General features: G+C 35.9%; 1 protein-coding gene across 2 annotated transcripts in view; it reads left to right on the plus strand.

Annotated features, from left to right (window-relative positions):
• LOC5569176 (prolyl endopeptidase FAP) overlaps positions 1-22,364 on the plus strand; it is a 576,755-nt gene that overhangs the window by 404,595 nt on the left and 149,796 nt on the right. For both annotated transcript variants that reach the window (XM_021845337.1, XM_021845338.1), the window contains exons 5-7: positions 15,388-15,502; positions 15,598-15,692; positions 20,508-20,635. In XM_021845337.1, the coding sequence (XP_021701029.1) occupies positions 15,388-15,502; positions 15,598-15,692; positions 20,508-20,635 (338 nt within the window). The remainder of the gene's footprint in view (positions 1-15,387; positions 15,503-15,597; positions 15,693-20,507; positions 20,636-22,364) is intronic.

Consider the following 22,364-nt stretch of genomic DNA (forward strand, 5'->3'; position numbering starts at 1 on the left):
TTTATGATAAATAAAATTACGTTTAAAACACGAAGGTGCATCTTGCATCATTATTGTGGTGCGTCATGCCCCTTTGTTTAGGTGCGTCTTGCCTCAATGTTGCGGTGCGTTCTGTCCTAAAAAGCGGTGCATCGTGCCCGCATCATTCTTAATTCACGCAAAAGTAGTGTTTGAAAAAAGTTAAATTTTTAGGCAATCTTATGCAATTATGATGATTGCTCAACACCATGTAGGATGAACCCAAACCAACTAGATTCGTGTATTTAAACACTACATACATGTTGTTTAGTATTCATTTCGACACATTTTCCTTAAGTGGTGCATATTACCCCAGGAACCCCTATTACTTATTTTCACAAAGCATCATTGATCGGCTACGATGATACCTTGGAAAGCACGCTAATGGCTGTTGTTTGCGGCTGTATTTCCAAACTTTGAACTCTTCAAACATACTTTGATTTACTGGTTTCGTTCAATGACACTAAAAAAATGTGTTTGTCTGTGGCAACAGGTTCAAAATATTGATTGTTCAGTCAACAGTTTCAGACGAAACAAATGAAAGAATGAAAGCTATTCCTGAACTCTATGACGGCTAAGGCAGGCCCCATATTCAACTCCATATTGCTCGCTGCGATGTGAAAACTGCACTCGGATTTTTTCCAACACCAACGGTAACAATTCCCATTATATCCCTGTGAAAATCCAACAGTTAGCGCACAGGCAATTTTGCTAAGCAAACCTCAACCACTCCATTCAGAGGAGAAGTGATTCAATTTTACCAATAGTGGCAATTGATATTGATTGGATTGGAGAAAGAGCCGGGATTTCGGTTCTGATATTTTTTTCATAAGCATCGGTGTTAGATTCATACCGAGCAAATCGATATCTGACCACAACAATAGACCAGAATCAACAGTATGACGGTGGAATGGAAAATTGGACCGCGTGTGGTTGAACACGTTACCATTTCCGATGTGGTTTTGGTGTGGCGAACGCAATTTTGGGAAAGATTGGCAAATATTTAGTTGTGCTGTGAATGAGATAACCGCATAATTTCAACAGTATCTCTACCTTTAAGTTGAAACTTGGACGGCTTTAAAATTGTAATCAATCCTGCCGCTAATGGTATCGCTGTTGTTAACCCTTCAGTCATCATCTCAAAATCCAAATATTTTCGAAACATGAAATCAACAGTAAAGTTGTTCTGGAGGTGGAGCGCTATCTGGATGGTACCTCATTTAATTCGGAATATGACCGCTAGGTGACACTAATTTTCATGAAACTTTTACTTTTGTTCTGCAGATATCTTAGGAGTTTGTCCATTACGAAAGATGGCGTTTTCAACAAAGTTGTATAGTATCTCAAGGACTATCATTGTTCTAGCAAGTTGATTCAAAATGTTGCCACTAGGTGGCGCTAGTGAGCATGAAACTTTTTCAAATATCTCAGGAGCCCAACCACTTAGAAAGATGGCGTCTTCAGCAAACATGTTTAGTAGCTCAAGAGCTATCATTATTTTAGGCAAAAGATACAAGATTTTGTCACCAGGCTGAGCTAGTGGGCATGAAGCTATTGTTTTGCGGATATTTCTGGATCCTGATCAGGGCTAATATTCTAGAAAATTTCAAGCATGAGATAAGTAAATTAAAGATTTTTAACACTGTTACTACAAAGAAGCCTTGAAATCGGGTTCACAACAGTAAGCTAAATTGATTATGGCTTGAAAAAGTTTAGTTTAATGGTCAAAATTTGAGCAATATTCATTATTTTGATAAAAATAAAAAAATGGTTTCAGACCCTTGATATAGAGTGGTTGCACGATTTCCACTATTCTTTTGGTCTGAGCCTGGTGTAAAATTAATCATTGAACAAGATTAAACCATTTTAGAGATTGAAAGTTTTAAAATTTGTTGAGCAGTTAAATAAGCTTAAAATCGCAAAATCACAATGGCAATATTCTGAAAATCCAGAAATTCAGTCAATAAAAACAATTAGTTGATTTGAAAATATTGTATGTCACTGTATATTATTTCAAAGAAAAAAGAAATCCCTATGGGATGAACGTGTCAACTAAATACTATGCAAATTGCTTTTATAGAACTGCAAGAAATGTGTAATGCTTTCCAGCGAAATCTTCAATGCATAGTTGTACCAAAACAGCAATAATGAAACGCCGCTTAACTATATAGCTTCATTAGCATGGAACATTTTCATCGTACAGCCAATACCCGATACTGCATGACAGTTTTAGCAGATCCACACGACTGCGAAACTAAATATAGCGCATAACATGGTGCAAACGTGGATGAAATTCGATCCTTGGTGCAAAAGTTTTCTCCAAAATGTGGTTGAAAATTCAATTTCCTTACACCATACCCTTGTCACCAAGTGAACATTGCTACAATCATCCAGTGGGTTGAGTAGTAAGAAAAGCGATACCACGATGCTCCCATGACCGTTATTATCAGAAAAAATCTCCATCAAATCTGTGCTCACCAGTAGTTTTCTAAAGCTAAACTGCATGTCTGGGCAAAATTTTTGAAAAAAAATCGCAGAGCTCGTTTTGAAGTTACGCCTTTTTGATTGTATAAGTCTACAAATTCAAATAAATTCTCAGACGTTTAAACGGATTTGTTATGGCCATGATTCTCAGGAGAAATATAGCATCATCATTTTTGTCAAGGCTGGTTTATTTAGTTATTTGTGACCTCTGGGAGGAGTTTTGAACGAGAAGATCGTCGAAATTTTGAGTTACGCCCTTTTTGAAGTGTAACCATTAAAAACTATAATTTTAAATAGAATAATTATGCATTTTAATACAGATAAGCATGTTCAAATGTTTCAATAACATGCCTTCAGAGTATTCCACAAATAGCTGTTTTTTCACTGGCTCATGCGATATAAGGCATTGCGGTGCCAATATTGTGTACCGGTTCGTAGTATCCCCTCAGCAGGTTATCGAGATCAGGGATGAGAAAAGTACTGGAGCAAACATTTACCGCCTCTACATTTACATCTTTCTACACGACCATCAAAATCCAAAGCAATCCATGACGGTTCAAAACAAAAAATGTCACGACTCTTCAAAAAATGTAGGGGAAGGGGTGGTAAAATGAACACCTTAAGGATATCATCTTGTTTCTGATAGAAAAACGAGCAATTTGTATAGTTCTATCGCACAACATCAACAATAGGGATGTAATCTATAGCAGCGACATAGATTCAGATTAAAATAGCGAAATTTTCACATAGTTTCGTCGCTATCAAAAAGCGATGCAAATGTTCATTTTACCTGCACTATGTGGGTAAAATGAACAGCGGTTGGTGGTAAAATGAACACCATGCAAAAAACGTGAGCAAAACAAATATTTCTGAAAATTTTCATTGCCCCACCGAAAATACATCCATTTATGATTGTAACCCATTCAAAAATATTTCTAAAGGTATCAGATTTGACATCATATCATAACAATATTCACCTCACTGAAAAACCTCAAGTCTTCCGAGCTAAAAGTTACGTCAGTTCTAATTTTCAAACGTGGTTTTCTAAAATCTTAGTTTTCGTTGATATTTTCACTTCAATTGACCTCCGTATCAACCCGAACTCTCAGATTTATGCTCTTAATCGTCCGTGCGTGATAAAAATTCATCGAAATTTGTTTTTTCTCAGTAAAAGGCACGGTGTTCATTTTACCACCCCTGTTCATTTTACCACCACTTCCCCTAATCTTCTTCTTCCTAACGTTTTTCAACCCCGAATGCGAAATGACTCGAGCACAGTGGTGACACGATTTTTGCGGTTTGCGGGGTTTTGCATTTTTGCTCGATAAAGGCAGTATGAAATTGAACTTGTTAATATGTATCGTAACGGAATGATTGTGGTCTTTCTGTTAGAGCTAATAGATTTCAATTAGTTGAAAACACAAGCGAAATATTAGCGATTGAATGATTTAACACTTTTTTCAATCATTCAGCTTGGAATGGCTGCCCGAAAATGGTCATAGTGGAGAGACAAAAACAGTCAAGCAGTGTGTGAACCGTTGGCAGCGCAACGCCTGATGGTATTGATGCTGCTGCTGCTTTGTGTTTTGGTGGAATGGCAGAATCGATGAACTGTGGTGAATTGTGGTCACAGTTCCCAAGACTGATCGAGATTAGTGTAGTTTTCGTATTATTTGAATGTTCATAATTCAGGAAAGTGTTTGTGTTGTGTGTTTCCTTGTTTGGTCATCCGATCAGCCCTGTCGTCCTGCTTAGTCGCGCTTAGTCGACGACTAAGAAGTTTTTCTCAGATATTTTTTTAACGCCCTTTGGGAAATTCAAGCTGTATCATCGACCTGAATTAATTTAACTTTGTTGCATGTAGATCAGGTGCAACTAAACGCCCTGTGTAACATCAATCGAAATTGTCAAGCTGTATCAACGCCCTGAAGTAATTTGACCTTGTCTTAATTGGATCAGTTGCATTTAACGCGCTGTAGGATATCAGTCAATAATTACAAGCTATACAGTATGGCCCATAAAAAAATGCGAAAATCGTCATATCATGTTTTATGGTAGTTTTTACATGGAAAATAGATATTAAACATAAATATTATTCATTACTTGTATTGTTCAATCTATTTAGACTCAGTTTTTCGCTTTGGACATAATTTGTAACTTTCACCTTACCAGAGAGGAATTGGAAACATTCCTTTAAATTTTATCATGCGGACGTCGAGTTCAATATCTGTGTGATGAAAGCTTCTAAAACATCAACGATGGCGTGAGATTCTTCACAGGCCTTGTCTTTAGCATACGCCCATATCAAATGATAGAATTGGTTCATACCTGGGTTATTGGAGACTCAAACATTTTTTCGAAAAAACGGCTCATTTGGGAGACCTTTGATTGAACCTTCATATAAGTGTGATAAGCGGCTCCGTTTTGCTCAAATTTATGAACTAGTATTGATATAAGTTGTCTCTAACCGAAGGAATGAATTTCATCCTTAAAAATCTGTTAAAGGCCTCTGTATTTATTTTTTATTCAACTTTAACAAAAAATAAGGGCATATCAAACCTATAAGACGCAAATGCCCTCAAAACTATGACCCAAGCAAAATATTTTATTGTGATCATGAAAAACACGTTCTCTAAGAACTCTTCCATCTTCTGATACCAAACAAACTAAAATTTTCAACAATGAAGTGTGATTTTTGAAGGTGGAAAGTTTATCACCAGAGTATACGACAATCAGACGCTGTGTCTAGCTTTAGGCGGACAAAACCTTCGAACTTCTTTGCTTTATTACATTATTTAGGACAGTAAAAAAAATGTGACAATAATTGTCCCGGATAGCGAAGTTATGTCAGAATATACTACAATAATCAGAAACTACAGCAAAAAGCAAAAACAATTAAAATAACGCTTGTGGATACTAAATTCACGTTCAAACAATTTTCGCATTTTTTTTATGGGCCATACTGTATTAACGCCCTGCAGTAGTTTGACTTTATTCTATGTAGATCGAGTGTGTATTAATAGTCTGAAGACATCAATTCCTAGTTGTATCAACGCCCTGGAGTATCGTGACTTTGCTCTATGTAGATCAGGTGCAACTCAACGCCCTGTATGACATCAATAGATCAAGCTGTATCAACGCCCTAGAATAGTTTAACTTTATTCCACATAGATCTTTGCGAGATCGGGAGCATCTCTATGCCCTGTAGAAAATCAATCAAATTGTCTTATCTGTATCAACGCCCTGTAGTTATTTGACTTTATTATGTGTATTCGACGCATCTTGACGCTCTGTAGGACATCAATCGAAATTTTCAAATTGTTACAACACCCTAGACAAATTTGACTACATTCCACACATATCTTTGCGAGATCTGGAGCATCTTTACGCCTTGTAGAAAATCCATCAACATTTCCGAGCTGTATAAACGTCCTGGAGTGTTTTGACTTTGCCCAATGTAGATCAGGTTCATCTCAACGCTCTGTAGGACATCAATTGAAAATTCTAAGTTTTATCAAAGCTGTGCAGTAATTTGATATTGCTTCACGTAGATCAGATGCATCTTAACTCCCTGTATGACATAAATCGATCCATCTGTGTCGACGCTCTGGAATGGCTTGACTTTATTCCACATAGATCTTTGTGAGATCTGGAACATCTCAACGCCCTGAAGAAAATCAATAGAAATGTTCATGCTCTATTAACTAGAGTAATAAGACTTAATTCCATGTAGATCAGGTGCATTTTGACGCTCTGTAGGACATCAATTAAAACTTCCTAGCTTTGTCAACGCCCTGGAAAAATGGCTTTATTCCACACAGATCTTTGCGAGATCTAGAGCATCTGGACGCTCTGTAGAAAATCAATCAAAACCTACGTGTTCCAGGGCGTTGATACACCTTGGAGTAATTTGAGCTTATTCCATGGATATCAGATACAACTTAACGCCCTGTAGGACATTAATTGTATACTCTGAGCTGGATCAACGCCCTGGAATAATTTGTCCTTTTTCCATGTAGATCAGGTGCATTTGACCGCCGTTTAGGACTTAATTTGATAATTCCAAGCTGTATCAACGCCCTGGAGTAAGAGTCCACAAAGATCTTGGCGAGATCTGAAGCATCTTTACGCCCTATAGCAAATCAATCGATTTTTTCTTGCTGTATCAAACCCCTACGGTCATTTGACGTTATTCTATGTAGATCATGCGCACCTCATAGCCCCTATCAATCGAAATTGTCAAGCTGCAACAACGCTCTGGAGTAATTTGATTTTTCCTCAAATAGATGAGCTGTATCTTAACGCCCTGTAGGAAATCATTTAATAAATTCATTGCTGTATCAACGCCCTGGAGTAATTTGTTCTTATCGTTTGTCAATTAGGTGCATCTTAACGCCCTGTAGAACGTCAATTGTAAATTACAGGATGTATCAACACCCAGGAGAAATTTGACAGTATTCCAAATAGATCAGGTGTCTTCGAACGTCCTGTATAAAATTAAAATTGGTCCTATATCAATTATAATTAGTAAGCTATATCAACGCTCTGGAGTAATTTGACTTTATTTCACCTATATCTTTGCAAGATCTGGAGGATCTTAAAACCCCTTTGGAAAATCAATCGAAATTTCCGAGCTGCTTCAACGCACTGAAACTATTTGACCTTCTGTTATGTGGATCAGCTGCATCTTAATGCCCTGATTAATATCAATTGCAAATTCTAAGCGATACCTGCGAAAAAAAAATGAACTTATCCTATGTAGATAAAGTGCGCCTTAATGCCTTAAATGAATTAAAAATTCCAAGTTGTATCGGCGCCCTGGAGTAATTTGACCTTATTTCAAGAAGGTGCATCTTAACGCCCTGAGAGATATCAATTGTAAAATACAAGCTTCTTATACGCTCATGCATTTTTGAATGATCTGACATTGTCTTATGTTGATCATTTGCATCTTAACACTTTGTATCATTTGAAAATTTCAAGCTGTATCAAGGCCCTGGAGTAATGTGACCTTATCGTACATAGTTCAGCTGCATATTAACGCCCTTTGTGACATCAATCAAAATGGTTAAGCTTCATTCACGTCATGGAGTTTGACCATGTCTCATTTAGGCCAGACCTGTAGGACATAAGCTGAAAATTCCAAGCAGTATCAATGTTCTGGAGTGTTTTGACTTTATTATATGTAAATCGGCTGCATCTCATCGTCCTGTAGGGCTTCAATTAAAAATTTCACACTTTATCAACGTTCTGAATTATATTGAACTAATTCCACGTAGATCATATGCATATCAACGCCCTGTATGGTATTAATGAAAATTGTTTAGCTGTTATTTGATTAATTTGATATTGTCTCAGATAGCTCATCTTAATTCTCTGTAGAAAAATAATTTAAAATTCAAAACTTTATCAACGCCCTGCAGAAATTTGACCTTAATCCACATAGTTCAGGTACATCTCTACGCTCTTTAGGACACCAATCGAAATTGTCAAGCTTTATAAACACCATGGAGTAATCAGGAGCAAATTAACGCCCTGTAGAGAATCAATTGAAATTTCCGAGCTATGCGACCCCTTTGTCACCACTGATTTCTGAAATTCTGGTATTTCTTTGGTATATAAATCACTTTTTCGTGTGAAAAGAAAAATTATGTTGAATTTGCGACATAATTTCAGCATGAAATAGTATCGATCGAATCATCTCAAGTTGCTCTTGAAGTTTTATGAGATTACATGAAATTTTGAGGCAGAAAAAAATCATTTCATATCTAAAAACAATCAGTTCGTATTCTTGTTCATTTTGGGCCAATAGTATTCAAGTGATAGTGACGAAAATTCATTATCAAGTACGCATCAAAAACGGTATTTGCTGAAATGAATTTGAAAACCTGCTGTAATGAATAATCAACAATTCTCAAATCTACTAACAGATCCAACGCCAAACTATTATAATAAACAATAGCGTAATATTTTAAAATCCAGTGACATTATATTTTAAAATTAAGTGATATATTTGGCTGAAGTTCGAAGCTCTTGTTTAAGCCAAAAATAAAGTTCAAACTTTTTAGACGTCCTGCTTTAAGAGCAGGAGTTGAGCATATGTTCGTGAATCTGTTCGGCAATTCCACATAAGCCGCATTTTGAGGCATGTTTGTTTCAATCAATGGCATCTCTGGCGAAATTGTTTGTTCGGAAATCTCGTCAGGGGGAAGCAAGCATATTAGTGGATCCCTCAAACGCTAGCAGAGAAGCTAATATTTTGATACATTTCAGGTATTTCTTCACGTATCTTTCTTTTCATATATCCTAAATCACAAATCAAACTGAGAAAGTATGTAGCTTTCATATACAATTAATTTGGCCATTTTAAATTTGGTCATCTTGAATGTTATCAGAAAAATCTTGAATTTCACCATTAGTGCACCATTCGTTTTAAATTTTGTGGTCACTATCAAAAAGCTAACTAAGGGGTCACCCAAAAATGAAACTCATCATTTGAGGGAGGGGGGTGGTCTACGAAAGTGTGACAGTGCATGTATTAGGTATTGAAAAAAGCATGACAGAGGGGGGTTGGAGGTCTAGAAATCCCGAAATATGATGGACGTTATATTTGAAACTTCCCTAAGAAAAAACTGAGTTAGAACAGCTGCAAAAATTAGGTAAGCAATAGTATTAGCCGTTTGAAATGAACGATTTTCTAAATTTATGAAAACAACATATTTCGTACAACAAAGTAATAAGTATTCAATTGCAGGTTCTTTCCTCGAGTAAACTGTAAAGTGGGATTAAATTTTGGGTAAAAAATTGGGTGTCCATATTGTATTATGATGCCATCTTGATTTTAAGCAAAAGTATTAGTTATTTAGTATAATGATACTAATGGTATAATGAGTATAATGATACTAATGAACTAATGGACGTGTTGAAATGAAATAAACATTGAGTTTAAGCAAATACTTTCCATTTTGAGAATCTGTGTGAATTTTGATCGTTTATCCTTGGTTTTGAAGATATTCCGATGTGTCTAGAGGGCTCGACATTATCCATATATTTTTTCAAATTTATAGGTGTTTCTCCGTTTCACATTTTAATTTGGATGAGCATTGAACATAAACTTAACACGTGCAAATGCATATTAGTTCTCATGAGTTTGGAATATATATTCATTTGATACAATTTTCTTGTGAGACTCCCTAATTAACGCCTGGGAATACAACCGCCCTCTGGGCTATAGTAACGCCCTCATCAAAAGGACTGACTAAGAAGCTCATATTTTACGACGACAGGGCTGCCGATAACCACGCAGCCAACCGAATATCTTCCATCATTGACAACCAGATGGCGTGTGCGGCATACAATTCTGGTAGCATATATTGGTAGCAAATGGAGGCCATGGATTATAAGTGGAACAGTCTAAAGACTGAAATCAGCCATTTGCCCAAGTGATCCCACCAAAGAAGGGTGGACGAGTGAGTGTGGTGTGTTAGGGACACACTGTTCACTAGAGTGATGCAAATTTTGAAATTTTAGCTCCCCTTTGCTTAAACGATTTCAATTATGATAAATAGCATCCTCCCAAAGTTTGAAGTGATACGGAAGAAATTTGGTTGTGCACACGCCATTTGAAGTTAGTATGGAGATTTCTATGGAAAACGCCAATCTCTTGTGTTCAGCCCTCTATCTCTTCGCCATAATATTTTATGGAAAAGTGAACACACTCATATCATGTGAAAACTTCCCAGCTACAACTTTGCCAAATACCACTTTTTGATTGGACGTCAGGATAAATTGTTATTCATCATCATAAAGTTGGTTTGCCTTTTTCATGCTTCACCAACTGTTCGGCAGGCAACAGTGGTGCTCCTGGCGGGAAGAATAGATCAAAGTAATCCAGGCTACTATGTTCTACAGCAAAAAATCAGTGTTGCTCTGAAAGTAATTGAATGATCATTAGAGTGATTCGAAAAATCGATTTTGCTCCACACCGCTCATTCGATTCTAGATCAAGTTCTGAGTGTCCTCCCAAAATTTGAGCTCATTTGGATTAAAACTGATACTGCACAAGCCTTTTAAAGTTTGTATGGGAATTACTATAGGAAAAGCAAGCAATTCATTCAATCGGTCATAGTGTTTGTCCATGTACTCTTGGAGATTAGAACTATGTTAATACTGTGAGATGAAATAATCAGCTACAACTTTGCCGAAGACCGTTTTTAAATCGGACACCCCAGTAATAAGTTAGCTTCAATTCAGCTTCAATAGAAAGACAAAAAAAAACTTTGGGAGCTAAATAAACTTTGATGACAAAGCCAAACGTCTAAAATTAAGTCTGTAAGTGCTACGATTTTTAATTTCATGTAACAAAATAATAACGGATGTTCTACACTTTGTATTACTTTCCTCTATTTGAATTCACTGCTTTGTACATCGTTAATTTCAGTGTTATTCCATACCCTGCTATCCATAATCGAGAACTCAAGTCCGAAAATATTTTACACAATCTTACAATCTTCAACATGAATAGCACGTAAAATAATCTGAATCGTGAGTACATCGGTCCAACAAACTATCCAGAATATTGTGCCACAAAAACTAATTTGGTTATAGCACTTGAGCCTATGAAAAATCACTCAATTGTGAAAATTTTTTGCAGTATTTAAGTGCAATGTGCCATTAGAAACATTTGAATATGCTTAAAGATATTAAAGTGCCTAATTATTCTATTCAAAATTAGTGTTATCAATGGTTACACCTCCATGAGGGCGTAACTCCATATTTTGTTGATCTTCCCATTGAAAATTCCATTTGAAAGTTACAAATAACTAACTAAAGGGATTTTTTTTATTATCAGACAATTTGGCCGAAGGTTCTCCGATTTGTATAAAATTTTCACCAAAGGTAGAGCTCGTGGATACATGACCAAAAGTGAAATTCAAAAAAATTATAGTGGCCTATTTTCCCGCAAGACTCTAGATGAATTTTCACGATTGCCCTATATACCTCAAACTTTAAAAATGTCTATAGTTGGAATCAGATTGTTGTAAATTTTTCCTGTCGAATGTACCAGTAATGCGGTGGGGTATACCGTAAACATAGTAAATTTGTCTGAATTTCCATGGTAGTTTTAAGAATGGACGTAGTCAGCTAAAATAGTTATTCTTACCACAGATTTTCTTTCCCGTGTACGATTTTTTTTTTAAATTTTGCCCACACATGCAGCTTAGCTATAGAAAACAACTGGTGAGCAATTAAGCATAGCTTTGATGGAGATTTTTCTATGATAATAACGGTCAGGGGAGTACCGTGAATGCGCCTTGCTTTTTTTATTCTCATAAGCAATGAATGCATCCCATATCGTCACGGGGACGTGTCTAACTAAATGTTTCATCGAATTAGAATAGCAATAGAAGTTTCTCTGCGTTGTTTTACCAAAAGTGAATTATGATAAAAAGAACCCTCGTGACTATTTCTGTGCTGTTACAGTACAGAAATAGTCTCGAGCAGGGTTGGTAACCATCAATTTCGTCATTGACCGATGACGAAAAATTTAAAAAAAATATTCAGTGCGTAAAAGATCGTCATTTTCTTTGTCTTCAATGACCGGCAAGGACACCACGACGAAACAAAGCCGCAATAAGTCCACGAGTAATATTTTTCGTCACTCTTCACGTCACCCCACCACAGTGAACCAACATAAGCATCTAATCGTCACCGAGCACACAAATACAGACAAAAAGAGTCTGAGCTACGAACTATTAGCCAACTAGGTGTCTTGTGTTAGCAATTGGGCAAACAGTTTCTCAAGAAATTGTGCTAGCCGTATTGGTAGGCGCGTGCTACCGATAACTTGAAGGTTCTTTGTTCAGCTCCGTCAGCGGCTATTTAATTGGCATCGGTTTGTTGTCTGTCTTTCTATTCAAGCTGAACTCGTTGAACGAAAACACAGACAGAGAGAAACGGCAAAGATTTTTTCGTCGTGTCGAGGTGCTACACTGAAAATAATCCACACGTTCGATCCTAATTCTTATCAACGTGGATCTGTCGTGTCGAACTGCTAGGTGAAAAGCGGTGTAAAACATGTAACTCTGTTAAGAATTGACTTTGGTTCGATTGCAAAGTCTTCTACACATGATTTGAACGTGTTCTACAATGGCGTTATCAATCACAAGTAGAACTAGTTTCCCTATCATGACAAGGACTCATATTTGCCAACCACGCGTAACATGTTATTTAGCATGTTATTTTTGAGACAACTGGGCGCCTGCTTTGGATGCCTGGAATCAGATAACCAAGCAATCACTAATATTGCTGTTTGCGTTTGATATGCAAATCTTGACTAAACGTCCTTCAAATGCGGTAACACAAAATAATCAAAGGACACCTAGCAACGATTACATAAATCACCGCCGCCCTAATAAGAAAAATCTATTTTTGACACCACATTTCTAGTGAAAAATCTTATCGCGTTTGGTGTTCCCGCATTTGATATTTGCATTTCAAACGCACACAGCAATAAATTATTCAGCAAGGTTTTCGATATTTTGTAAATTAACGTGTTTTAAATTTGATTTTGAATTGTTGATAGAAATTAGTTTTACACGTTCGAATGACATGTTTTACAATTAGTGAAAATTCACGTGTGGAACACGTTGATCGAGCTTGTAGAATGTTTTCAGTGTTGGTTGCGCCGAGATTAGGTCGTGACGAAAACTTTTTATTTTTCGTCACCGTCAATGATAGTCTATCAAATCGGGCGACTAATAACAACTCTGGTGCCGTTACTTCAATAGTCAAATTTAATGCGCCACCAGCATAGAGGTCGCTAGGTGAGAAGGAGAGAAATGTCATTGAAAATGTTTGTTTACGTCCAAAATTCAATTTTTCGACCCAAAAATTAGCTCATAATCAATTAATTATTTAATTATTTTCCATTGGCATAATCATTTTGACGCTTTATTCTTGCGATACGCATGATTTCACAACAAATTTAGCCACAAACAAAGAATACGGATGTTTATAACCTATGTAGCCAAACACCAATTTTATCCCACAAATCGTACATGAGCACTGACCGGATCTGTACATTTTGGAAGGAAAAAAAGTTTATCATGTTTTTCAATGCTTTCTGATCGTCTACAACATAACTATTCCGAGAAAAAGTGTAATATGTGTGCTCCTTCCTATGCTGCACACGGTGCGTTCTCAACCCAACCTCTTTTATGACGGTTCTCCTACTAGCCACCAGATGTCGAAGTGATCGTTCAGCTTTGAAAATATTAGCCTATAGGGCCTAACTGACATTAGCGATTTCTCTTCATCGATCCTCTCTTTCGCTTATAATTTCGCTAAATTAGATATATCTGTAATATTTCTTGTTTATGAAGCAAGATATAGTGATTCTTCATTCTACTGCACAAACATATGTAACGAAAGGAGAATTAGTTTTCTTCAATAACGCAAAGAGACAAACGATGAACAGAAATCGATGAATGCAGATAAGCCCTTAATAAAAAAAAAACAATAAAGGTTTCTCCTGTTCGTGTCGTTTGTGACGATGAAAGAAAAATGTCAATAATTAATGTTTTGATTTACAATGTATAGTGGTTTTATTATAAAAATTGTAACACTTTAAGTTTTAAACAAAGAGGTAGAAGAAATATGAGTTCTTGAACTAACAAAAACCGAATTCCTCATGCTTGCCTTAATAATATAACTAAACTTTCATTGTATGGAACAAGTCATACGAAGCTATTATTCTGGAGAGCAAATAAAAACGCTCTTCTGTGTCGATTCATCGACAATGCAACTTTTTGACCAAGACACTGTTTTACGACTCTCTGTTGAGGATAGAACAGTTTGAGCTGTTACTTCTACATTGTCGCAGTTCAACTGCACTATGGACGGTTTCTATACAAACTGGCGGCCAAAAATATGTTTTCCATATCATGTCGTATTTATTAGTTTTGTAATACGAATTTGATGTTTTATTTTCAAAAACAAGTTTGCGAGGCTAACTTTTGAATATGGTCTATAGCGAAATAATATGTTTTGTTGCTAATGATGCATATAAGCCATTTATGTGATTACCGATGTGCAAACCATTATAAATGTTAGAACTTACATGGAAATAATGTATGAATAATTTAGCTATGTTTATTTGTTCTCTGAATTGATTTTTAGCTGTTTTAAATAGAAAATGGTTGAAAATATTTGAAAAAATCATGAAGTCCTAAATTAAAAAAGTGCAAATTTGTGCAGCTAAAACCTTCAAAGTACCCTTGGAAATATATTTTAGCCTGGGACAAAAAAGTATGCGATGTGTAAAGTTTCGATATAAAATCAAATATATTTTTTTCAGTGCACTCCCCGCATTTTTCCGAGCTAAAGTACGAACTTTTATTTCATTTTTTTTTTGCTAGATAGCTTTTTGAATAAGCTTTCAGACAGTGTATAAAGATCTGTATAAAATGTTACGATTATGTAGTATGGTGTATTCAATGTGTACCTTGTGTTTGCACTGAATCATTCATTTTTCTTAAAAACTCTAACTCTAAAGTCTAATACAGTATGTTATCAATCAAAATATAAAAGATTTTGACCTGATGTTCCAGGAATATCTTAATAGAAGTGTTTACTATGGAATGATGTACATGAAAAACCAATCATAACAAGTCCTTTTTTCGATTTTTGACCACCTGATCGCCCATAGTGAACTGTATGGTATTTTGATGATCGTAAAATGTTTTTATGCATCATCACACAAAACACTTTAAAGCTGTGAATTCACAACGATGAGTGTCTCACTTTTGGGTGAATCCATAAAAATGTAGCAAGTTGTCTTGCCCCACACTAACGCAAATCATGTGTTTCGTTTCGGTGTTTCAGGTACTTCTCACACCACCGGATGAAGGACCCCGGGTGAAAGGACAAAGAATCAAGCTGCAGGATATAATCGATGGGGAATATGCTCCCAAGAAGCTCAACGGAAGCTGGATTGGACGTAAGTTGTCTATTGGCCTCGGGCATTTGAACGTGAGAAAATAATTCAATAACCTAATCAATGATCTTTGTTTGATTTTTTTTCTACATGAATAGCGGATGAATTCCTATACCAGAACCACTGGGGAGAAATAAGCTTGCTCAATATGAACAATCTGTCGGAACGGATACTGATGTCCAATACAACAGTGGTAAGTGAAATGATAGTGTTTTGAGCAAACCAATGGATAGAATTTTTTTTTTGCCTTTAAATGATAATGACAATCGATGCCCGACTCTGTTTTGAAATCCCATATGGCAAACTACAATTCAAGATGGCGTCTAAACAATTTTCATTTTATCGTAGAAGATGACGCAATATGGTGAGCGCTCTTTTGAAATAAAAAAAATACGAAAACCAGAAATGGACATTTGACAGAATTGAGACCATTCAAAAGTTTCATAAAGTCGAAAATGATAATTTCTACCATTAGTATATCTAAGTAGTTCAATAAGACTTCTTGAAAGTATTCTTCTAGACAACATTTCGTATCAATATCAAGAAGAACACATTGAAGAAAATATCGTAAATAAAGTTAATAGTAATAACAACAATACATTTAAGTAATTTGCGCGTAAGACATGTCCTTTCAGTCCTACCCTTTTCTCACGCCTCTGTGTACTGGTTAGTTTAAACTAAAAGCTTTTATCCTTTGACATATACACGCGTATTACAGTATAATCAGTAAGGACGCGTCTTTAGTGCCGTATACAAGACTCAACCCAACAAGAGTCAAGTCACCCCACGACACCGAATTCGGCCACCGTTACCTCAAGCCTACTACGAAACGGATTATTCGCTTCCGGGGCAACCGAGCAGAGCTGCATCTTTGGTTCACCATCTATTTATAGCATGAAAATCAGAATGAAGGCAAAACCGCCACGTGTCTACTTCCGCTTTTCCTCCTGAAGAACGTAGAACAACACAACGCAAAAAAATGTCTGCCGTTGATATAACTTTTATAAGATACGCCCGCTGGCATTGTCGGTTCGGCTCTCTACTCGGATGCAAGCAAAGCCGGTCAATGTGGTAAAGTTAAGCAGGAAAATTGGATGAACTTGAACTTTGCTGACGGAGAGTTACCAACCCGTCCGCTTACAAGACATGAAGACGGAGAGAATTTAATAACTTTCTCAATTATAAAGTAAACAGCATCCCAGCAAGTAAAAAAAGAGATATTGAAGGACCACCTTTGTGTTTTTTCTCATTCTTCCAGAAAACATTCGTGAGGAGCGCTGACCTAAAACAACGACCGGATGTTTTGAGGTCAAAGTTTGCATGGCGAACTCGGGTACAGATGGAAAATGTCTTGGGAAGTAATTGAAGGTGCAAATTGGTTTCCCTTTAGGGTCAGTTTGCTCTCGGGAATATTTAATTAATATTTAGGTTAAATTGATAGGCATTCGACAAGACGTTTGTCATTCAAAGTTTGATGTCATGCACAAACAAACTAATTAACTGTGCGTACACGAATTCGCTCTGCTCTTGGAAGCTTTTTAAAAACTAAAGCAACAAAACAGTACTTTTAAGTGCTACAAAAACAGTACTTTTCAGTGCTTAAATTGAAAATGGTACTTTTCAGTACTATTTTTTCTACTATTGATCCCTTTTCGATCCTTGATTGGACCCGTGCCTTCGATTTTTGGTTGGACCCGTTGGCGAAATCTAGCGGTGGTGATCCTTCTTGGAATAAAAAACCTCTCGCAGTCTGTTTATTATGTGTTATTCAAAAATATGAAAGCTCCTGGCGATGATGGAATTTTCAACATCCTCATCAAGAAACTTCCAGAAAGTAGCTTATCATTTTTAGTTGATATATTTAACAAAGGTTTTCAATAAGCATATTTTCCTGACAAATGGAAAAATGCTAAGGTTGTGCCAATTTTAAAACCAGACGAAAATCCTGCAGAAACTTCTAGCTATCGTCCAATCAGTTTGCTTTCCTCCATCAGTAAACTTTTTGAAAAAGTCTTTTTGAACAGAATGATGGTCTGAATATTATTTGAATCACAAAAAATTTCAGTCACAATGGACGTAATTTTACAAGAATGATTACGTTCGTAATATTAGGGTTTTCTAAGTGTATAGTACTATGACGAATTTTGGGATAATGAAATTGAAGAGACATTTAGAGTTCTCTGTCAAAATTTCATGCGTTTTGCTCATAGGAAAACAAAGTTACAGCATGCCAAAGTTGAGAATTTTGTATGAAAATTGGCTTTCACTACTATTATTCTGAATACAACTGTATATACAATACACTTTCAATACTTTTGTGTAAAATAGTAAGTTCCGCATAATAAAACACAATTTACAAACCAATTTTTATCAAATTGTATTGCGTTTTTTTGTTAAAATTTTGAATTTCATTTGTTTTAATTTTATATATTATTTATATTTATATATTATAAATTCTTGTTAACATTTTATCAAAATTGATTTATAGGTGGTTCAGATCTGCCCTGTAGAGTTGGACATTTTGTATCAAACGTCGAGAGAGTTATAAATAGTATAATCTAATGTACTGCCAATGACTAATGAATATTGCTGAAAAAAAAATGTTATAATTTTCAAAAAAAAACAGAAATTTGTTAAAAATATTAAATTATCACAACAATCTTGTATTTTTACCTCAAATTGATTGAGTATTAGGACTTGAAGTTTTATAAAAATAAAAACAGATTTCAAACAAAATGTGGCATGCATTTCAAACTTATTGTTTAACTGAACTCATGAAAAAATTGCAAGATTTTTTTTTTAATAATATGATGGTGTTTGCATGTCCATGTATTTTATGAAAAATAAAAAAACAGTTGGCGATCTTATCTTATTAATGGCAATCTTTTCACCACTTAAAATATAGTGTATAGTTAGATGAGACAAAGAATTGAAATTTAAGGTTTTGTATGCTTTTAATTGACAATGTAAAACTACTGTGTGTGTTTTTCTTTTTAAGTTATCATTAATAACTACATTTTGCATCTCCTTTTGTATGCAAAGACATCGAATTCTGATAAGTATAGTTGCAAACTAGGCATCCTCTCTGCTTGTAGTGACACTACCATTTATTAAATTGCACGATTTTTTATAGAAATATATTGAAATGTTAATAACAAATTATTTCGCGTGATATTGTTGAATACAATTTTCTCCATGAAAAACTCGAATTATTGGTTTTTTTTTCGCTTTTTACCTTATTTCCTGCCTAGTGGAGCAACTTAAGTAAATTAAACAAATTTCATAATTTAACTCTACCCTTAGTGTTGATAGAAATCCGTATACCAATTTGTCTTGCTCAATTGTAGATACTTCAAGGCGAAAATAATCACTTAGTACCATTAAAAACTAGTTTTTGATCAAGCACGCTTACGCATTTTTATAATGAGTAGTAAATATGTCAAAGAAACAGATTTTTTTGAGGCGCGGATTAAAGTTCCTAGGCGCGGATCAAATTTCTGAATTCGCGATTTTCTCGGATACGATTTTAAGATTTTTGTAACAGCTGTTATTCATTTTATTCTTGGAAGAAAGTGCGCACCAAAAATTTTACGTTTAGCGATAGTTTTAAATCCAACATTTTGAATGGAAGTTGTGAATATAGACATTTATTCTTCCTTTTGTTCGTGGTAGCAACCATAATCAAAGAAGAGACCTTCTAGGAGGTTATTTCCCAAGACAGGGTCTCTGAAAAATTAGGACATTTTTTAGTTCGGATCGGATCCAACAGAAATTTCGATCGAATAAGGATCAAAGAAGGATCAATATGTGAGAAAAATAGAAAATTCTTATGTTTGTAGCACTGTGAAGTATTGATTCATTATCTGATTTTATTTCGACCTGCATATTTTGAACTATTTGGACTCTTGTTCATGTGCATTATCGACAAATTTAGAATTAATTATTTATCACCAGGCTTGTCTTTCATTGTTATATTTTCCAATTTGAGCCCCGAGGTTCTTTCGCCTATTGAAGCAATGCGAAATGCATTCAACAAACATTGACCTCGAAGTACTTCGTCACGCCATTCACCCCCTCTTGCACTCTGCGCTCTCCCAACTACAATTAGTTTTGTTACTAATTTATGACAACCATAATTTTCGCACCCTCCCATATTGCAATATCGTTCCTGCATCGCTCGATTCAACTAACAGCATGCACAAATATAGTCTACAACGGTCTACTAGCACAGACAAACAAACGTAACATCTAGACCAATTGTCAATCCAAAACATAGTCACGAAAGCATTAACGCCCAATGCTAAAAATCCCACGTGTGACCAACCGATAACTGACAGTAGTGCGCAAACGTCAAAATCAAATTAATGCGATTCGAGCGCTATGGGTAAGCCGTTGGCTAACTACCATATGTGAACAATAAGCGCTATTTTGTCGCACGGTGAAAATAACTCGACTGTAACGTCCGTATATCTGAGCAACTAGTATAAAACACACATTCTAGTTCTATTCGTGCAGAGAAAGGCTTGTCCGAACGACAGTCGCACGATAAAGTTGCTCGTTCAACAGGAGTTTTATTGGAGCTAAACGCAGCCACTCCGGCTCGACTACGATAAATGCCTTCGTCGCTTGAATGGAACACGTTAAGAGATTTATGGTGTTCATATTGGTTTTCTATTACTTCTGCTCGGTCGACCAAGCATAAATCGCTTAGCGAAAAATAATACAACAGACGATGGCGCAGTTGAGATTAACGTCAGTCATAAAATGAAGGATGGGCTCGACATGTGCGAAAGGAAAAAATGCAAGAAATTTGACTCTAGTTGACCAGACGATGCCATGTGATAGGTAATTTATTATTTCCGCCTTAGTGGACTTCATGGTGATCTTGTTAGGGTGCTCAACAGAGTCGTTAGCTTCAAATTGTGAGAATTTTTTTTTCAGGCTCACCCTAATGAAAACTGTCCAACACATCTAACTTCATTGCCTTTTCTTCTTTATTTCTTTGCAGAAAACACTGGCACCGGCCAAATTTTCTATTTCGGCAGATCGGAAGTTTCTGCTGCTGGCTCAAAACGTGAAGAAACTTTTTCGTCACTCCTTTCTTGCGCAATACACCATCTTTGATGTCACGACCAGGTGAGTTCCACATAAATCGCTTTTTCTTTGACTTTTACGCATTGGATATCTTTGATGGATTGCATCCATTGGATTCAGGTTATCATTTCTTCTCTAAGAGTGATGATGAATTGTTTTGTATTAAAACTTTATTTGATGAATCTTCAACAAAAGGTCGAGGTGTTATAACTCATTGTACTATTTCTTCCTAAATGTCTTTTCCTCAAAACATGGAAAATGCAAAAATCTTATCAAATATTTAATTGACGTTATGTTTGAGTTGAATTAAAAAATGAGTTTCAAGTTGATGGTCATTGTATCTACCGAGCGTCCCAAATTTTGATATATTGTTTTTATTTTACGAATAAATATTACAATAATTGAATTGTTCTGTATGCCTACAGTCTTCATACATTACTTTTTGCAAACCATAAAGAAATTGATTCATATTCTTTAGCACATTAAAAGTGATTTCTGTAGTGTTCTGCATAAATTAGCATACAAATGGACAAGAAGCGATAAACAAAACATCTCTAATCATCGAGAGGCTTCTGCAAATAAAAGAATAAAGAAGCCTTGAAGGAGAAAATAATTCACATAGTCATTATCATTTATTTCGGGCCACCAAAAAATCATTATATTCATGAGCAACAAACATTTGCCTCGTAAACCTAATTGTTTCGAATGACCTTGTCGGAAAACTTCCCTTATTTATTCCATGGTTCACTGATTACTCTCAGTCATCGTCATGTCTGACAGAAGTTATACCATTCCCAGAAGCGCGCCACAGACCAATAGGAGGGCCACAAAAAAGTTCGCTAATAATGTGAATAATAGCGTAATCCCAGCAAATCCAGCCCCGATCCCGCCCTGTTGGGTGCCTAAGAAAGAACGAGTATCGGAAGTACCAGTAGCTCCTCTTGGATCCCCACTGATGGCGCTGACCCTTCCCCAATGATGGAATCTTGAAGCGCACGACATAATTTATTTCCTACTGAGCAATCGCCTACCGATCCTATAGCGAATGGTGAGAAGATGCTCAGCCGCAAAGCACAGGAAACCCGTGGGCAGCGTCATTTGAGATTTAATGACTCATTAAAAGGGAAAACAAAGCCTACCATCGTCGTCAGCGACGATTGAGAGATGCTTGGATTTGTATCCAGATGCTGCCAATTGTTCTTCCTTTAATCGCAGTCTATCTGACTCTGATCCTAGTGCTTTTCATACTCATTTTGAACATTTTGAAAAAAGTAAGGTTTAAGAAAATATATCGTCAAACTATTGTGCTGGGGCTTAAATCGTCATTGAAACATACTATTTGGTACATACTATTATTTATTTTTTGTTTTAACATCAATTAACTTAATAAAACCTCGCCAAAAATGTTTCGCCAATAGGGCGATATTCAAAACTGAAAAGGCAATAGATGACTCTTTTTCGTGGAACCACAAATCAGTTAAAAATTGTCAATTCTTGATTAAAACTAACCTGGAGGCAATATTGAAAGCATCTCTACGAAAAATGTCGTAAACTGGTTTTAATCATGTTTTCAGTGGCACAGTGACCTGTCACTATGGTTTCCTGAATGTGTAATTCATTTTTCGAGGTTTTGAGAACGATCGCAGGACAATTTCCTATAAACATTAAGGTGTCCATACTGCCCCATGGGGGTGTCCACTTTGCCCCGCTAGTTAGATGGCGACTACCAAATATAAGCTTTTTTTAAACCTTTTTTTAAAAACAAAATATT

Source organism: Aedes aegypti, chromosome 2 (genome assembly GCF_002204515.2).
Source record: "Aedes aegypti strain LVP_AGWG chromosome 2, AaegL5.0 Primary Assembly, whole genome shotgun sequence".
Lineage (NCBI taxonomy): Eukaryota > Metazoa > Arthropoda > Insecta > Diptera > Culicidae > Aedes > Aedes aegypti.